Source organism: Gossypium arboreum, chromosome 8, assembly GCF_025698485.1.
Source record: "Gossypium arboreum isolate Shixiya-1 chromosome 8, ASM2569848v2, whole genome shotgun sequence".
NCBI lineage: Eukaryota > Viridiplantae > Streptophyta > Magnoliopsida > Malvales > Malvaceae > Gossypium > Gossypium arboreum.
In genome coordinates, this window is record NC_069077.1 from 19,875,294 (window position 1) to 19,895,137 (window position 19,844).

Below are 19,844 nucleotides of genomic sequence, written 5' to 3' on the forward strand. Positions count from 1 at the left end.
TTAGCTAAGTAGATAATATTAGACATAATAATTAGAGGTGAAAGTGTAAAGATGTAAGACAAGGGGACTAGTTAGCAATTTGACCATTTTTAGGTAAAAATCATGCGATTTTTGTTGGAATTGTGTAGAAAAGTGAAGAAAAGATGAGAACTCTCTACATTTTCTTGGAAACCACTATTTTCCCCTTTTCTCCATCCATCTATCTTTTGCTTTTATTCCATTTAGGTCCTTCCACCATTTTTGATCAAATCCAAGCTTCAAATCTTCCATTTCTTTAATGTTTCCTTATTAAAAACACTAGAGAAGACTAGTAAACACCTTAGTTTCATGCGAAGAGCTTCCATAGAGGTGTAGAAGGAGAGAGAAAATAAGGGTTAGATTGTAAAATCAAAAGTTAAGGTAAGTGATGGTAAAATCATCATGTCATACATGTTTGTTAAATATTATATGTTTGATATGAAATTGAAGAAAAAGAAAAGAAAGAAATTACCCAATTAAAGGAAAAGGAAAATAGAAGGCCAATGAGTGAAGGAAGAAGAAAATACATCATCTCAACCATTTTATTGTAAGTACTATAAGAATTACCATTAATTTTTTCTAAATGTTCATGCAATAATATTTTAGTTTACTAGGATAGTTAGGTAGGAAATTATGCAAATAAAAGGACTAAATCGTAATACTATGAAATTTATTAAGGGAATTATAAGTGTAAAATATAAAATGGTGCATTTGGTTGAATGTTAATATTTATGTTGAGAAAAAGAAATGTGCATGGAAAATAATGTTATGCATGCAATTTATTAATTAGGAGTTAAATTGTGAAATATGGAAAAATATGGAATATTTTCAAAATTTTGTTATAATATGAACATTTGTATGAAATTATGTTAAATGCCCAAGTTGACAGAATTAGAACTACTAGGATACTAGTGGCATGCCATTAAGGATCCTCACCGCGCTCTTTGTTTTTAGTACGCTAGTGCTTTCTGTTTAGCATGCTTGTGCTCTTCGTATAGCACCTTAGTGCTCTCCATATACTTGTGCATATAGTTGCACCCCTGTACTTGATTTGTAAATCCTAAATTGTTCTAAATAGTCTACTGTGGGAAAATGTGTGAAAGCAAGAAATACGAGTATTTAAAGTATCAAGGTAAGTATGGAAATTACTCAAGGTAAGTAAATTTGTTGAAATAAATGTCTAGTCATAAAGATATTCATATGTGGAAGTATAATATATATTAGTAACATTTTAAATATATGTTATATTCATTTATTCTTGTAGTGTTTACTAAGTTGTCACTGGCTTAACGTGTTTATTTCAATGCATAGGTATAGTTAAATTTAACGAGCTAGAGTCAAGGTTGTCAGCTGCTCATCTCATCACATTGCAAAGCTAGAAAAGTGTATGTATAGATTTTTTTATTTAGAATGACATGTACATAGGTGGTGTGGTATTTAACTTGGTAAAAAGAGGTTATTTTGTAAACTTTAAAAGTTTTACTTATTGTGGGTAAATTAATTAAGTACTTTAGCATTATTGGAAATGAATTAATAAGAGTTTAAATGTGTGTATGCATATGTGGTATGATTATTGGTTAAGAATGGTTGATTTAGAATTGCTTTGAATTGGTTTTTAAGTGTTGAATTGGTTCAAACTCTTTGCAAGGGGTTTTTTAGCAAATTTTCCAAATATTTTTGAGCAAATTTGACTCAAAGTATCGATACCAAGGGTCAGGAATCGGTACCTAGTGTTTGGAATTGCGTTTTTCAAAAATAGAATGTCAATTTGGTATCGATACCTCGGACATAGGTATCGATACCCACATGAAATTTTTGAAATTTTGAGTTTCAAAATGTCGTTTTGGTATCAACACTGGTCAAGGGTACAGATACCTTGTTAAGGTATCGATACCCTAAGTTTTGGTACTGATACTTGCCCTCTATTTTTCTTAAAAAAATCATTTTTAAATCACTTTTAAACGTCAACGATTGACCGATGATGACCTCAAACATTTAAGATAATAATTAATGACTTAAATAAGTTAAAATGCTATAGTTAATGTTTGAAATTACTTACTGTTTAGTCAAAATCTCTTTAGCACCAAATGTAATAGTCCTATATCAGGTCCCGAATATCAGAACTAGTATAGGTGTTTTACACATGAATTTTGATCTAATGTGCAATTTGATATATGAACTTTGATTTGATACAATTATATACGTGGAACTTTAATTGTGGTTCAAATGTATATATGAAACTTTGATTTTGATTCAATCATACATATTTAAATAAATACATCAATATATTTTTATATTGGATAAATATAAGTATTTGTGTATGAAATATATATATAAACATAAAATAAAGCTAAATCAAGAATTATATTAATAATTTATGAGAATTGAATCAAATAAAAAATTCATGTATAAAATTATAAATTAAACCAAAATTATATATCAATTTTAATATTTATACTTTATTTTATACTAGTTAGGCCAGCTAAAGTAACTAGGTAAATTCAGATAATATTAAAAAATATTAAATCATTTGAGACTCAATACTATACGGACTAATGTCCACATTTTTCAAAAGTATAAAGACCTCTCACATATTTAAACCTTCAGTGAAAAAAAGAGGATAACAATATTGGAACGGTATTTGCCTGATATCATATCAAGAACGAAGGGCAAAGGGGGTGGCGGCTTCGGTCGGAGTAGTTGCTTATCTGTGACTGAGTTTTCTCGACGCACCACCAACATCACAAAGCGCCATGGGGTTACTATCCCTCTCATCTTCTCTAACCCCTTCCTTCCCCTCTCTTCATCTCAAACCTAAACATAAACTCTCTCTTACTTTCCCAAACCCTTCCTTTGCGTGCTCCGCACCCACATCCAAACCCCTCTCCTCATCTCTCAAACTGAAACCTACTGCGAATTCCCTCAAATTTTCAGCCCCTCAGAGCCCCGCCACCGCCATGCGAGGGGCCGAGGCCGACGCTATGGGGTTGTTGCTCAGGGAGCGAATCGTTTTTCTAGGTAACAACATTGATGACTTTGCGGCCGATGCCATTATAAGTCAGTTGCTGCTTTTGGACGCCCAGGACCCTACTAAAGATATCAGACTCTTCATTAATTCCCCTGGTGGTTCTTTGAGGTATCCCCTTTTTTTTTCTAGGATTTTATATTTGTTCTGCTGCTCTGTAACCCTAGGCAAAGATAATAATGCAGAGAACACATTGTTGCTACAACTTCTGCTCTGTTCCGTGAAATTGTTTTCTCTCTGGGAAAGAAAGAACATTTTAGTCTGCGTGTGAATCTTGGAAATACATATCCGATGATTTTATCAATGGGCATTTTCATAATTAAGAAAAAAAGAGAGAGGAGAATTCACTAATAGAACTTATTTTTCTATGAATCTTGAACTGACAAGTCATGACTTGGGTGAGTTACTTTATCGGAAAAACTCTGGCTGAAGGTACCATTTCTCAAATCTTGATCGCTTTAATATTCCCCTAACAAACTGAATAATGAATTCTCTGTTTGTTCTTCAACTAGGACACATCATTGTTTAGGTTCTTGGAAACGAAATGGCAATTTTTATTTGATGGGAGTGGGATTCTCCTTGGATATGGATTATCATTGTTTCCTGATATTTCTTGTTGAAGAAGCCTGATAGCAATGATTTAAAGATCTATCTTGTTTGTAAACCCCATTTAATAGAGTAGCATCTCTAAAGTACTTATAGAATACTTCCGAACTTTAGTGCTTGATAAGCTAGCAAGTCTAACCACTAAAAATAACTCAAGTAGCCTAAAATGGATATCGGGTCATGGCTGAGCCTATGGTATAAATTTCCAGCAAGCTACAACTCTTGGTTTGCAGCATCAGCTCGAGGATGGAAACTTTATTGCTTCGTCCAAGCATAAAGAGTCTTGCTTCATCATTAAATTAGCATGTGTGGTAGTTCACAATCTTATTGTTCAATTGTGTGTGATTATCTTTTCTTTTTTTCTTCTAATGACCAAGGTCAAGATTCTTAGTGTGCTTTATTTTTTTTCAATTCCTTAAAATGGGAAAATTATGCCCAATAAATGTTTTCTGGATTAGGAGTCAGCTCAGATCCTTCTGTTTATGCAATCTTTGGGTATAACTTAGGTTGTTGCAGGGCCAGTTGGAAGTGTGCATATTCTTCAATCTTTAGGAGCTTAGAGCAGTTGGCATTATATGCAGTTTAGGTCATCAATTTATGTTTGAAAACATGTATGCAATCTTACATGTTATATTTCCATTGAGGCTTGAGGCAAAGGGTACCCTCTTTTGCAAGGGAAACGTTTCACTTGATGGGGAAGGAATGGAAGATTTTGGTGAACGGTTCCTCATAATTTGTCTAATGTACTGACATAATCACTTTGCACGTGTGCGCACACACAAGAAGAAAGAAACACCACGAAATATATGAAGACTATAACTGCTAGTAAACATGATAAATTTCCATTTCCTATCCTTTCCACTCAACCAAGTAAGACTGCTTGCCCAACCTTCCTCTGTTTTTATCTTTGTGCAATCCAAATAAGGCTAATAATTAAATTACTTTTTTCTTTCTGTTTTTCTTTAAAAAATTTTATTTTCCTTCCCATTGGTGATGTACAAAAGAATAGAAACTTCCCCGTTATGGTTCCATTTTAACATTTTGTCTTCTTCTATTTGATTTCTGATTGTATCACCTTGCTTGCCTATCCTTTCCTTTTGCTGATCTGCTGTTTTTGCTATTTGTATCAGTGCTACAATGGCCATATATGATGTAGTGCAGCTTGTCCGGGCTGATGTTTCCACAGTTGGAATCGGCATTGCAGCATCAACAGCTTCTATAATCCTTGGTGGTGGCACCAAAGGCAAGCGCTTTGCAATGCCAAACACACGAATAATGATTCATCAACCTCTAGGAGGTGCTAGTGGCCAAGCTATAGATGTTGAAATCCAAGCACGGGAAATTATGCATAACAAGAACAACGTGACAAGAATAATTTCTGCTTCTACTGGGCGTCCATTTGAACAAGTGCTGAAGGATATTGATAGGGATCGGTATATGTCTCCAATAGAAGCTTTGGAATATGGAATAATAGATGGTGTTATCGATAGAGATAGCATCATTCCATTGGAACCAGTGCCAGAAAGAGTGAAGGCAAGCTTAAACTACGAGGAGATTAGCAAAGATCCCAGGAAATTCTTGACCCCTGATATTCCAGATGATGAGATATACTAGATTGGCTTGGTTCAGGGCATGCAATGCCAGGTGGCACAATGTTTTAATGGGGCTCGTCTTTCGTTTTGGTTTTGTTAAGTAGAACTTTGTATCGAAAATGTAGTTGCTACATACAAACACAAATATGAACATCTTGGTAGCTGCATACATGCATAAATTGAGAATGTAGTTGTGGTCCAAGCAAAATAGAGTAATGTGTTTTAGGAAGGATTTGAATGCCGTGAAAACGGAGGCTACAAACGTTTGATTCATTTTCAGTTTCTCTACAAGTGTGTAGACGACTATGGTTGTTTTCTATGAAAACCACACTTCCCAGTATAAATACAAGGTGTATAATTTGGTAACAAGCCTTTACTTAGAATTCTTAAATTAGCATATTCCACCAAAAACATTTATTCCTCTACTAGGAAAGCAAATTTTACATGCATGAGTTTGGATGAACGATAAAATGTGGTGCGGTGTGTTTAGTAACTTTAATTTACTTTTTAAATTATATTACAATATTGTTATTGTATTTAATCTTATTGTCACACTAATTGCGGATAAGTACATTCAAACTCACCCTTAATTAAGCATTTTTGTTCTTCCTTTTTTAATTAATAAAATCTAAAAGTAGCTGTGGGAAGTGTATAAGCAACGCTTTCCTATCCTCTTTTACATGTAATCTAAGTTTGGGCCTATAAATGAATGGACTAGCTAGCTGACATAGCCTCGTGAAGAACCCACCATATCTGGGAATTAGCTTCAGCAATTTGCACCTGTGAACAAAATAGAATTGGAGTTTCCAAGCGCTGGGAAAAGGAACAAGGACTTAGGGACCTCCATGGTTCCACAACCACAGTGATGGGTAAAACACCCAAGTTTGGACGACTCAATTTCACAAGAAGATCAGCCCATCGTGTAGACCCTTGACACGTTAAAGTTGCTTGGCGAAAGGGGTGAGAAAACCCTAAATAAAGGAAGACGGATTGGTAGATTTAGCAGAGCAGGATGTTAGGGAGCGGGCAGTGGGGGCAGGAGGAGACTCGGGAGCTGATCTTCATACGGGGTGAGCTTGAGAGGGACTTCACCGCCGCCAAGCACAACAAGACCCTTTGGGAGATTGTGAGTGCTAGAATGAAGGATAGAGGCTATACCCGAACCCCTGATCAGTGCAAGTCCAAGTGGAAAAATCTTCTCAATCGATACAAGGTCCTTTCTTTCTTCTTTCCCCTTTCCCCCTCTTTACATACTCTCCAACTGCAACATTTGTAGAATTCAAGGATGAATATAAAATATCCGAGCTCAATCATAGTTTCCTGATTTGTCATCTACTCATAATATAATTATTTTTGTTCCCTGTCATTCCTCCCAACCTGTCTTAACTTCCTATTGAGTAATGTCACTGCATTGGATGCATCCAGGCAAACAACCCCTTTTGCTATCGTCAATATCATACATTGCATGCAATCTTTCCAAATTGCTTTCAAAATGAATGGTTTAGTTGTCTAGACTCTTGAGAGTGATATGCTAAATTGTTCTTTCTTCTTCCTTTCATTTTATTATTTTAAAAATATGAAGGTATGTTTGTATAAATCAGTGTTACCTGAAACGGTTCGAATGAGGAACAAAACCCAGAATGCAATTCGATAATGGTGATCTTCTTCAGTTTGTTTAGTAAATGAAATACAGATGTTTTTCTTCGGACTATAGTTTTTGTGATAGACAAATTTTGAAGTTTGTGACTTGCTTGCTTTACTCAAATAATTTTATAATAAATTATATGCTAATGGGATGATAGTTTTACTGAATCGGATCCCTAGTGTTTATGATTGGAAACGTGCTTTGTCATCTTGATCTTTATGCAGGGGAAATAGCAGTTTTTGGTAACATAGGTGTAAATGTTGCTTTGTCATCTTTATGCAGGGGAAGGAGACATCTGATCCTGAGAATGGCTGCCAATTTCCATTCTTTGAGGAACTAGATGCAGTATTCACTGAAAGAGCCAAGACTATGCAGCGCCGCCTACTTGAACCTGAAGCAGGTTCCAGTTCCACCCAGGCAAAGAAAAAGGTGAAGAGAACAACCACAGAAAGATCCTCAGATGAATTCTCTGAAGGCGAGGACGAAGATGAAAGTGAAGAAGAAAAGCCGGCTAGAGGCACTTCACACAAGAGGAAAAAATCTGACAGTACTGTAGTGGATAAATCTCCTAGACCAAATTCTGGCACTCGTACAGGCCTCCAGGAAATGCTTAGAGAATTTTTTGATCAGCAACTAAGGATGGAAATGCAGTGGAGGGAGATGATGGAGAAGCGTGCCCAGGAGAGACAGCTGTTTGAGCAAGAATGGCAGCAGTGGATGGAGAAGCTCGAGAGGGAAAGGTTGATGGTGGAAAAGGCTTGGAGGGAGAGGGAGGAGGAGATGAGGAGAAGGGAAGAGAGCCGAGCTGAGAGAAGGGATTCCTTGTTAACCACACTTTTGAACAAACTCATAAACGATAATAATTAATAACCTCTGACCTAGAATCTATATATACATAGGCATATGTTGTTCGGATATTAGAAAGAAAGGTGTTTTATTTTGAATAATGTGGTTTTAGTTTGCTGATTGGTGAATAGATTTACTTTAAGTTACTCGGATTCGTACGTGAGTGTCGAATTTGGGCATGATTAAATTTTTTCAAAGTTTTTTCATGTATTTGGAGTGGAGAATCTTTGGAGGTCATATATTCATGTATATGAGCAACATAGGATATATTGTGAATGATAATTTCATTGTTCAAACGCTTTCCATTTGCCTAACATTTGTGCGCACGTCACTGCTAACATTTCTTTTATGGTTTCACAGCTTTCAGTTAATGGTGAACTAATAGTCACTGCCGATCCAATGCTGTCCCCTGCTATAGCAATGACTGCTCAGAATGTCAAATAGCCGACACTTCAACGCCCCTGCACTAGAATTTTAAGGAAAAAAAAAAGCGAAGAGAGCGTTAACTGCAATAGGTTTCCTATTTCCCCCTTTGGTTTCTAATTACTTGTCAATTGTAAAAGCAATACCCCATTTCATTGTCCATGACGTGGCTTTTTTAAGGGTTTCCTCTTTCAATTTTTCTTCATGTGAATAAATCACTTGCATTCTTCTCAACCATTGTTATCTGCCTAGTGGTGTCCCATATTCTCAGTTGTAGTTTTGAGGCCATAAAATACTACACACGGCATGAATGGCTCCACTTGTAAGCATGGAAACCGGGTTCTAGCAAGTGAACAGGCCCACAGGCCAAAAAGGGACTAAAAACCCAAACTCAAGTCTCATGCCTCGACCCCAAACTCCCGGCTTGCATCTTAAACCTTAGACCATAAATCTAAAACCTCAAAATTAAAACCCTAAATCTTGGTTCGAGGACCTTGTAAATTAGAACTTGAGCCTTAGGACCTTAGATCTTGGACACTTGGTTTAGGACGTCAAGCCCCAAAACCCATACTATGATAAAGAACTCTAGAAACTAAACCTTAGATCTCATACCCTAAAGGCAAGAATCTAAACCCTAAATTCGAAGCCCTAGCCTCAAACCAAGCCTTTAAGCTTTAACCTCTGACTTGGTTTTGGACTTTAACCTTAAACTATAGACTTCAAATGTAAAATATCGATATTTAATTCAGGGATCACATACCAACCTTCAATCCATAGTTTTCACTCCCCAACAATTGTGGTAGATATATTATCGAAACCATTTTTAAAGGGATATTTTGAAAATGGGAGTCGCCACCAACCTTTTTAGGTGTGATTGGATCACCTTATAAAACATTTTGGTCTACGAAAATGTGAGAAAACAGTTCGGAGTCGATTCATTTGAGAAAGGATTAGCACCCTCGCAACGCCCAAAATTGGTACCAAATGAATAGTTTTCTGTCTTAATGTCAAAAGTTTAAAAGAATTTAAAAATAGGATCCCTTTTTAAAACCGGAATAATTTGAGTTGAAAATCGAGATTCCTTCGCTCCAAAAGAGTACAAATATCACATCCAGCATGATTGGACGCGATATTCTTAAACTTCCGTAACTGAAATCATCTCGTGATTTACAAAATCTATTTAGAATGATACTTTAGACATTTAGACAAACGGGAAATCGCAACCCAGCATGTTAGGGCACTACTTCCCGAATTCTTAAATACAAAAAACATTGCCTCTTTTTTTAAATTATTTTGGATTAAATGAAATATAAATTTTTAAAACAATGATGCATTTAACATATTACAAGATATCAATACTAAATAAAATAAACTACATGATACATACTTTAACATTTCATGCAAATATAATATAGAAAATGATAAAAAACGACATAAATTACATAATATACATTAACATTTCATGCAGATATAATCATAAATAACATAAATATACATACATTAACATTTCATGCAAAATACAACATAGAAAACAATGAATATAACAATATAAATTACATAATATATATACAATAATATTTCATGCAAATATAACTTAAAATAACAACATAAATAATCAATTTTCATGCAAATATATAAAAACAATAAATAACATAAAAATAACAAATAATTTATGAGATAAAATAAACATACTAAAACAATACTAAATAAATACAAAAACATACAAAAATAAATAAACAAATTATGAAAATATAAAAATAAGTCAAAAAATAAAGATAAAAACTAAATACAATTAAAAATAAATGAGGTATTAAAAAATTTTAAAACAATATATAAATAATAAAGGAGAATTTTTTAAAAATGGTTAATATATATAAAAATATACTATATGATATAATAACTTAATATATATTTATAAAAATAATAATATGTTAAATAGGAACAAAATTTTATAGTAAATTTTAGAATATTACATACTAAATATTTAATAATGATATATAAAATGTAATATTTAATAATAATTTACAAATTTTAAAATTATACATAATATAATAAATAATATACAATAAAATATAAATAATATAATAAATAATACATAATAAAATAATAAAATAAATATTTTTTTACATATAAATAAGGTTTAAAGTAAAATAAATAATATACAAAATATTTAAAATAAATAAATTATATAAAAAAAGGATTAAAATTGAATTTAAATAAAACTCTAGGGTTAATTTTAAAAAAATAAAATGAATTTTGGACCCAATTGAAACACGTGCTAAAAGCTGAGGGACTCACTGGGCAATTTGACCCTAATCCCAAAACGACATCGTTCCCGAAATAGGCCTTATAATTGCAACTAGGACTAAATTGAAACAAAAATAAAAGGTCAGGGCCAAATTAAAATAAAATAAAATTTGAATTGAACGAAATTATAAATGCTGAAAATACGGAAGGACCAATTGGGCAATTAGCCCTTTAAACAAAAACACGCGGATCCTTCCCTGGTCACAGGTCAACGCGCGGATCCTCAGCCTTGAAACGAAACCGTTTTGATCACTAAACGGTCATCCCAAAACGACGTTGTACGAGTCGTTTATAAATATGAAAAAAAACCTAAAAATTCATTTTAGCCCCCGGTTGTAAAAAAAAAATGAAATCCTCTGAAAAAGGAGAAGAGAAAAAAAAACCCTCCGGGCTCCGGCCTCCGTCAGGCCAAGCCCCAGTCATCGGGCACACGCACCCACGCGCAGTCGTCGACTTCGCCGGATACGGCGGCCGAAAGCTGAAGAGCTTTGATTTTTAGCGCAAATCCGACGGTAAATCTCTTTTCGTTTTATTTTTAGTGATATTTGTATGTATTCATAACAAAAAAAAAAAGAAAAAAAAAGTAAAAACAAATCACCTCTGTTTCTTCGATAAACTGCTGGTATTTTATTGTAAATGTATATTCTACAAAGGTTTTCTCTGTGTTCTTTTCTATTTTTTCTCCTTTTCTGATTACAATGTTTAGGCTCTATTTTTATAGCCTTTTTACAAAAATGGAAAGTATGTCATTTCAATTTCTTGCTATGTTTTGTTGTTTCTTTGCCGTTCTACTTTCTTTTTACAGATACCAGCGAGAAATCCAGCGACGATGGGGCGTTGATGGGGATTCACTGGCGCGCTGATTGAGGCGACGATGAGGTGCTGATGGCACGAATCTGTCGGTGGTGGGATTGGCGCGCCGATTGCGGCGCGAGTTTAGGGGCCTTCGTCTGGTGCTTGCGGCGCCTAGGGTTTCAGAAGCCCTAGGCCTTCTGTCTTCTGTTAACTATTTGGGCCATTTGGGCCCTATGTATTTTGGGTCTAATGAGTTTTGGGCAGCATTTGGGTATTTGGGTATTTGGGCTATGGTATAGGCTTGGGTGTAATTGGGGCATTGGGTTTAAGTATCTGTGGGCCTTGTAAAATGGACTGTTTAAAAAAACTTTATTATTCTTTTATTTGGTTTATTCTGTTTTTTTAGACTTTTAATAGCCCGGGAAAATTGGGCCTATTACACATATGACTGACAATGCTGCAATCTTACCAAGCTTGCACTTTCTTTTGCCAAGCTTGTCGATTAAGGACATGTGATGGATGAAGGAAAATAAAAAGTTTTAAGACTAAAAAGATAACTAGTATATACTTTCAAATAAGAGTCTGATTGGAGAAGGCCAACCTAATACTTGAAATATCCAATAATAAATCTTAACAAAAAAAAAAACAGAAAAATCCCTAAATATATAGTAGAATAACTCTTCTAATTATAAGGCTAAAATAAAGGAGTGCTACTTGTACTCACACTTTCCACAACTTAGGAACGTGGCCTCTTTTTCTAATTGACAAAATGAGTCATGCAATCCCAATAACAGTTTAATTGCCCCCTCTTTTCTGTCACATGTCCTATTTTTTCTCCTTTAATAAACACGTAGGGGTGATGATAATTAATCAATCCCCAAGCGTTCTTGAACACAAAGTTAGCCTCCAAGTAAGGAATAATCTCAATCATCCCACTCATAGTCATTCTCCTCTTTATCATAGTATCACAGGCCACAGATTAAAACCCGTGATCGTTGTGGACAAAATATCCCATGGAGGTCAACTTACTAAATGAGGTTCATTTGACCCGCTTGAACTGGCCCGACATGTGCAACATATGGAGAAGCTCATCAACTTGAAGCCTTAGTGGCCCAGAGAAACAGTTTAGTAAAACTAGAGTTACCAGGGTAGTTAAATCCAAAGGAATAAAGATGTATAAAGTTTAAATCCTTTAAGACTAACATCTTGTAAATAGGCACAAATCTCGATCGTCAATGTAACTTAATCTATACTGTTGGTTTTGAGGGCGCTTAACTATAAATAGAGTCCTTTCTCATCATTTGTATTCATTCAGCTAGGGGTGAGCGTTTGATCGAATCGAATGAAAAAATTTTGAGTTAATTGAATTTTTGAATCCTATTTTATCATCCTAACTCGATTTGCAATTTTCTCGAATCATGTCGAGTGAGATAGAATTCGAATTGAATCAAATATATTTATTCAAGTTAAATTAAAAAAAATGACTTTGGTAGGGATTTTAATTTAGGGGCTTGAATGAAATATAAAAAAAAAAAGAAGAAGAAGAAGAAGAATGGAAGGTTTAATTTAGGGATTTTTGAAGAAGAAAAATGGATTTTGGGGTTTAATTTAGGGATTTTTGAAGAAGAAGCATAAATTTAAGGGTTTGGGTGGTTGGTTTTATTTGGGGGAAATTGGAAAATGGTGGGGTTGATTGGTTGGTTGGGAGTAAACAAGCTTAGGGGGGATGGGGTTTGGGCTTTGGGGGAAAATAGAGTAAAAAGGTTTGGGCTTTGGAAGGAAATAGGGTAAAAGGGTTTCGGCTAGTATAATATAAATTTAAATTTTAAAAATAATATAGATTAATTTTTTGATTTATTCGAATTATTCAAATTCGAAAGTTTAATTTGATTTGAACTTGAAATTTGAAAAAAATTCGAGTTGATTCGATTAACTTGATTCAAATAATTCAAACTTTTTTCGAGTCGAATCGAATTTTGCTCACTCCTTCACTCAACTGTAAACCTCCAAAGTAATAGATTACTTTTGAGAGCATTTACTCAAACACTTGGTGTGCACTATTTTTTCGTGGCTTTTTGTTTGCTCATAACTTCTTTTCTCATTTTTCAAGAGTAGGTTGACTTAGGCAAGATTTGAACCCAAGAAATAGCCTAAGGTCGCACAGTTTGCCAAACTAAAGTTCTAGCTCTATGGTAGTTGATATTAAAGCTAAGGTTCAAAGGCGTCGTTCGAGATGACGAAAGGAGAAGATAAACAAAATGTCTCGATAGAGACTCATGGGAGGTCTAGGAAAAATAGTAGATTGAAGGATATATTGTCAGCTTTGGAATGTCGAGTGACTAATCTTGAGGAATCCATGAGTGGTGCAAAGGAAACACTCCAAGTAGTTGAGTGACGTACCGATGAGTTAGACTTAATGAGAGTGCAACTCAAGGACTATGTAGCGGAGGCTTTCATTTCCAGTTGGGATGCGATGTGAGAGGCCTTCAATGTTGGCATGGATGATCAAACCAAAAAGCTGACAAAGAAGAATGGTGCTCTTGAAGCCATGGTAACGACTTTGAAGGAACAAGTTACAAAGCTTAAGGGGGAGCTCATTATCTGTAAAGTTGTTCTGGGTAATAGGATGTTGGCTTCAGGACCGAAGCAACAAAGAATGGATGTTCTTAAGTCGAAATAGTTTAAGGGGACGAGGTCCGCAAGAGAGGTTTACAATTTCTTCTAGGGGATGGAACAATACTTCCATGTGATAGGCATCGAGGATGATGCCACTAAGGTAAGCAATGCTACATTTTATTTTACTAATGTTTCTATTTTATGGTGGCATTATAGGTCCACAGATGAAATACGAGTTGGGACCTCAATAGGAACTTAGAAGGATTTCTAGAAGGAACTGAAAAAGCAGTTTTAAGAATTTCTAAAAGAAACTGAAAAAGCAGTTTTACCTGTAGTATGCCGAGAAGGAGGCTTGGGCGAAGTTGCTTCAGATTACGCAACAAGGCACTGTTCGAAAGTATATTCGAGAGTTCAGTAAGTTGATGCTTCAAATCTCTTACTTGAGTGAGAAAAAAGTTTTCTACTGGTTTGAAGATGGGTTAAAGCTTTGGTTGAAACAAGAGTTGTGTCGACAGGATATCACTGAGCTTACTATAGCCATGGTCGAAGCGGAATCTTTTGTCGAGCTTGGCCTAAAGAAAGACAAGTTTTATTCTTCCAAGCCCAAAGAGATGGGCAATGGTGAGGGAGACCATGAGGAAGATGGAAATGACAACGATGGCAATAGTAAGAATGGTGGCAATGAGAAATCACCTAATGGGAAGGGGAAGCCCAACAATAAACCGAATGGGCCAGTGAAATGCTTCATTTGTGATGGTCCGCATATGGTGAGGGTCTATCTAAATAAATCTTCACTTTTTGCCATCGAAAAGGATGATGAACAAGAAAAATTATCAACGAGACTTGGTTCAATTTTGCATTCTGTTGAAGCCAAAATAGTCAAAAAGAATGAGAAGAAGTCAGTGAAGTGCTTATTGTGTTATGGTCTGCATAGGATGTGCGACTGTTTAGAGCGACCAAAGATGTTCGCGACCAATAAAGAGAATGAAGCGGAGCCTATTGAGAGTGAGTCTAACACCCCATACCCGGTTCGATGGCTAGACCCGAGCTACGAGATGCTACGAATAATTCTGGAATAATCATGTGCAATTTAAAACATTGAATGATCATATTAATACACATTAATTATTAAAAATGCAAACGAGACTAAATCGAGCTTTTAAATACAATAGATTAGATTCAGGCATAAAAAAAGACCAAACAGTATTTTTTTTTTCAAAACTTTGAACTAAGTATCGATACTAAAGAAACAAGTATCGATATTTTGTGATAGGTATCAATACCAAATTCGATATTTATACCATTTTGACATTCTGTAATTTGAAAACACTGTTCATTTGGTTAAGTCCTTGGTATCGGTACTTTTATCCATATGGTACAAAAATTACAAGTAACAATTCAAAATGAACCAGAGACTAATTTGAAAAATTTAAGAAAAACATGGCAAGAATACAAAACAAGGATCACATAACCGTGTGACAGCCTGTGTCCATGTGGTTCGTCATGCACCTAAATTGAACAAACTACACGGTTGTGTCCTGCACCCGTGTATGGCATACAGCCGCGTGGCAAATCGTGTCACAAGCCATGTGTGCTTAAAATACCTTCAACAATAAGCCAAATTTGACCAAAAATCTCTTAAACCACAAACCAATGCATTAGACCCTTGAACAACATGATACAAGACACCAAAACATACCAAATTCAACTTAAATTCACTTTACCTAAGTTCCTAACCAATATGTCTCAATTGGTACAACAATTCAATCATGAAACAACAACCATTCATTACCATTCATGCCAAGATTTTTCATTCCTAAACATACTCATACAATCATCATTTCTTTTTACTAAGATATCAATAAGCAAAGTTCAGTAAATGACCTAAAACATAAGAATCTATTTTCACAATTTAAGCAAACCTTATTTAAAAATGATGTTAACCATTTCATACCATTCAAGCCATTCACTCCAAACATCAACAATTACAAACATTCAATATCAAGTCATGCTATTACCTAAACATACACATAATGTCATTCAAATATTGGCTAAAATCATTAACTTACTAAGTGTCAATTAGGTACCAAGCACTTAATACATCAAGGTTACTTATAATCTTATTCATAATCAAACTACCACAACATGGTCATTTATATTGCAAAGTAAACATCCTATATACATGTCAAAATATCATGTATCTCATTTTCAACCAACTAATCTAACTTTCCACCATTTAGCATTAAAACATTTCAAATTTACTTAAATAAACTCAACCTCATCAACCAAGTCCTTTATCCATACCATGACATTATATTGCCAATGTAATTGCATATTCAAAATGTCATTTGAAATAACAAATGCACAATTCAATCCATCCTTTATATGCATATGTTTTCAACTAAGCATATTCCTTGCCATACCTAACCAACAAGATTTTCAAGTCATATCAATACATTAGTGAACCAAAACAACTCCTAAGTACATACCACATGTAACCGAGTGTTAATACGATCAAAAGACTACCAAACCAATATTGGGATAATGTGAGCTTCTCGATGATCCACCTGACATGTTCCGCAAGTTGACTAACTACAGGGAAAAGGAAAACAAGGGAGTAAGCATTACAAATGCTTACTAAGTTCACAGGTATTTAAAATCAAATAACTTACCTCGGGTTATAATTTTACCCTACATGTTACTTAGCTTGGTAAAGTTTGCTTATTATGACAATTCAAATATAAAAAAAAGGTGAGTTCAACATTTATCATACTATATAGTAACTCAATCATATAACAATTCAATCTAACATTCCCTTATCATTCATAGACAAATCGTCATCTAATCAATTCACTATCTTAATCATATTATACAATCTATTTACTTGCAATACATCTCATTTCAAATAATTGTCAAATATTATTTTCATTTCATAATTTAAATTCTCAAACCAAATCATGTTAAACTATATGAACTTCATTCTCTTTTCATATCAATTCATCTTTGAATCATATATATATATATATATATATATATATATATCAATTGTCAATTACTACTTCATTTCATATATGAATTTCTATTTACATTCATTGATTTGTCACGTTTCCATTTTGGCCCATTGGGCTAATATAATCGATTCTCAATATGTATATGCATCATTTGATCATTGTATCAAATCAATCTAAAGATCATTTATTCCAATTATATTTTACATATTCCTATTAACTTGACTTAGACTCGGACAGATACATGAATTCAACCAATACATCAATTTGGCTCCCAATGTCTAACGGATAAATTCGTAATAATGAATTGCGCCCTGCGCTGACTGGTAAAACTGACAAAAAAATGTTCCCAGCACTGATCAGTATAGCCAATAAATGAGGTGCCCAGCACCCCTGACACGTAATCTTATAACTCTGAACTCTTCCTATCCTATGGTAAGCTAATTATACCCGACCTTGCCTAAATAGTTAATAGGGTAGCGAGTTTCTCATATTCATTTTAAACCAATTCTCAATTTCAATATCATAATCTAACTCAACCAAATCAAGAATTCCACATATATATTTATCATAGCTCATCACCACATTAGTATAATCTCAAATTTCAAATAATATTTAATATTTTCAAATCAAATTAATTCAGTTCTCTTCACATACAACCAATTTAAATCGAATCAATTCAGCTTATTTTGATCAAATCATCACTTTATCGCATAACATATCCTATTTCAGTCCAATTCAAAGTCAATTCCTTAATTTATTGAAGTATACTATCTTCAATTATGTTCAATTTTAATTTTTTATCTCACCTTGTTGTACTGAATTGTAAACAATCAAAATTTCAATTAAACATGTTTAAAATAAGGATTTTAAATGCATAACAATTTAACAAAAACATATCGTATGAACTTAGAAATGCTAAACAGTAAAAATTGCAATGTTAAGGACTAATAAAAAATACTCTTTTCCACGATTATCTACTGACTCTTGATCTAAATAGTAATTTATTTCAATTATTAGCTCAAATACTTTATAATAATCCATTTAATGCATGTGACTAGACTTGTTCATGGGTTGGGCTACCCGGCCTGGCCCGAAGGCCCGCCTAAAATGTGATAGGGTTTGGGAAAAAAATAGGCCCGGAAAATGGGCTCGGACAAAAAATAAGGCCCGTTTAAAAAATGATTCGGGCCTCAAATAAGGCATTTTTGGCCCAGGCTCGACCCATTTAAAAATATGATTTTTTTAATGTTATTTTCTTGTTATTTTCTCCCTATTTTGCTACCATTTTAATATCATGTTGCTACTATTTTGTTATTCTTGTTTGGATATTGTATAAAACTTGTTTTATTGTTAATTTTGTTATTATTTTAGAGGCATTTACTTGTTATGTTGCATCTATCTTAGTGTTATTTAAGTATACATATTTTTTTAAAATCTATTTTCAATTTTTTGGGAAATATTTATTTTGATGTTTTTAGTATTTTTTATGTATTGTATATATTTAAAAATTATATAAAAAATTAATACGGGACGGCTTTTAGCATTTTTATCTGGGCCGATTTTGGGCAAAATTTTAAGCCCTTTTTTTCAGGCTAGGCCTATCAAACGGGTCTGAATTTTTAGTTCGGCCCGGGCCGAACCTAGGCCGGCCAATGAATACCTCTACATATGACTTTTTTATTGACATTTTTTTAAAATTTTCTTAAACTTTTACTTTTTATTCAACTTAGTCTTTAATATCAAAACAAGTTTATTTTCACAATTAACCCATAGAGCTGAATTCTTAAACATCCATAATCAGCCCTCTAATGCTGAAATGTTACAAGAAAATCATGCCAAATTTAATATATTTTTAATTTAGTCCTTAAGCTTAAAAACTATACAAAATCACTTTACAAAATAGTTCTATTTCAATATCAAGCTTCAAACTAAACCATTAACAACTAAAAAGCTTCAAAAATATCAATGGAAAATTTTCCAAACATTGAAAGAATCACAAATTAGTCCCTGAACTAGATAGATTAAGTTAAAACAATCTAAAAAAATATAAAATTTACGAGAAACAGATAAAAATAGACATAGATGCAATTAAATAAGCAAGGTCGAAGCTTCCTTAGGTTCAACAATGGTTTTTAGTTGAAAAATAAAAAGAGAATAAGAAGATGACATTCGCTTCCTTTTGTTTTATTAATATTATTACTTTAATAATTAAATTAAAACATATAACATGTAAAATATAATATAAACTAATGTTTAACCGTCCACTAATTTTATTATGGTCTATTTGCAACATAAAACCTCCCACTTTTATTTTTTAAACCATTTATTTAATAAAATTCAATAACAATTAAGTTTTATATCTTTTACGATTTAGTCTTTTTTCTTAATTAACTATTCTATCACAAAAACTTTTGGACCAAGCTTCAAATCACTAATATAATAGCTCTGTAAATATTTAATAAAATATTCGCAAGCTTGGTTTACGGAAATGAGGTCCCAATACCTTATTTTCCAAAACCACTTGTGTAACACCCCTAACCCATATCCGTCGCTGGAATAGGGTTTCGAAACATTACTGAAGTTTATCGATCAAACAGTTAAAATTCTCAAACATTTCATATCATCAAAACAAGTCATCAAAGCATTATTTTCATCCAAATTATAAACAAACCAAATCCAAATCAATTTGCCTAGTTCATAAGCACTTAAAATAGAATTAAATTCACATGTTCCGATCTAGATTTAGTTCAATTTACTATGGCATAATATGACTTCAAAAACAAACACATATTTATATGTATAAAACCAACCAATATTAAACTTATAATCTCATTTACATTCAATCCACAAAATAACTATTATTTAGACACCCTAGGTACATGCCGACACAAAAGAGTAATCATCACCACGTTTGAATTTGGGAGCTTTGTTGGATACTGAATCGGCGATCAAAATTGAAT

At 33.6% G+C, this 19,844-nt stretch overlaps 2 protein-coding genes across 2 annotated transcripts; both read left to right on the top strand.

Moving 5' to 3' along the window:
- Positions 1 to 2,594: 2,594 nt before the first annotated feature.
- On the top strand, positions 2,595 to 5,610 carry LOC108470043 (ATP-dependent Clp protease proteolytic subunit 4, chloroplastic). The gene is made up of 2 exons (XM_017771223.2): positions 2,595 to 3,154; positions 4,780 to 5,610. The coding sequence occupies exons 1-2, from the start codon at positions 2,772 to 2,774 to the stop codon at positions 5,261 to 5,263; spliced, it is 867 nt and encodes a 288-aa protein (XP_017626712.1). The 5' UTR covers positions 2,595 to 2,771; the 3' UTR covers positions 5,264 to 5,610.
- Positions 5,611 to 5,917: 307 nt separating this feature from the next.
- LOC108467893 (trihelix transcription factor GT-3b-like) lies at positions 5,918 to 8,028 on the top strand. The gene is made up of 2 exons (XM_017768709.2): positions 5,918 to 6,454; positions 7,169 to 8,028. Exons 1-2 carry the CDS (start codon positions 6,254 to 6,256, stop codon positions 7,751 to 7,753), a joined length of 786 nt encoding a protein of 261 aa, XP_017624198.1. The 5' UTR covers positions 5,918 to 6,253; the 3' UTR covers positions 7,754 to 8,028.
- Positions 8,029 to 19,844: the final 11,816 nt, after the last annotated feature.

Excerpts from the sequence above, each read along its gene's own strand:
- LOC108470043 (XM_017771223.2), top strand. The coding sequence starts at position 2,772 with ATGGGGTTACTATCCCTCTCATCTTCTCTAACCCCTTCCTTCCCCTCT. Across the intron at positions 3,155-4,779 it reads TCCCCTGGTGGTTCTTTGAG|TGCTACAATGGCCATATATG; the intron begins GTATCCCCTTTT and ends TATTTGTATCAG.
- LOC108467893 (XM_017768709.2), top strand. The coding sequence starts at position 6,254 with ATGTTAGGGAGCGGGCAGTGGGGGCAGGAGGAGACTCGGGAGCTGATC. Across the intron at positions 6,455-7,168 it reads ATCTTCTCAATCGATACAAG|GGGAAGGAGACATCTGATCC; the intron begins GTCCTTTCTTTC and ends ATCTTTATGCAG.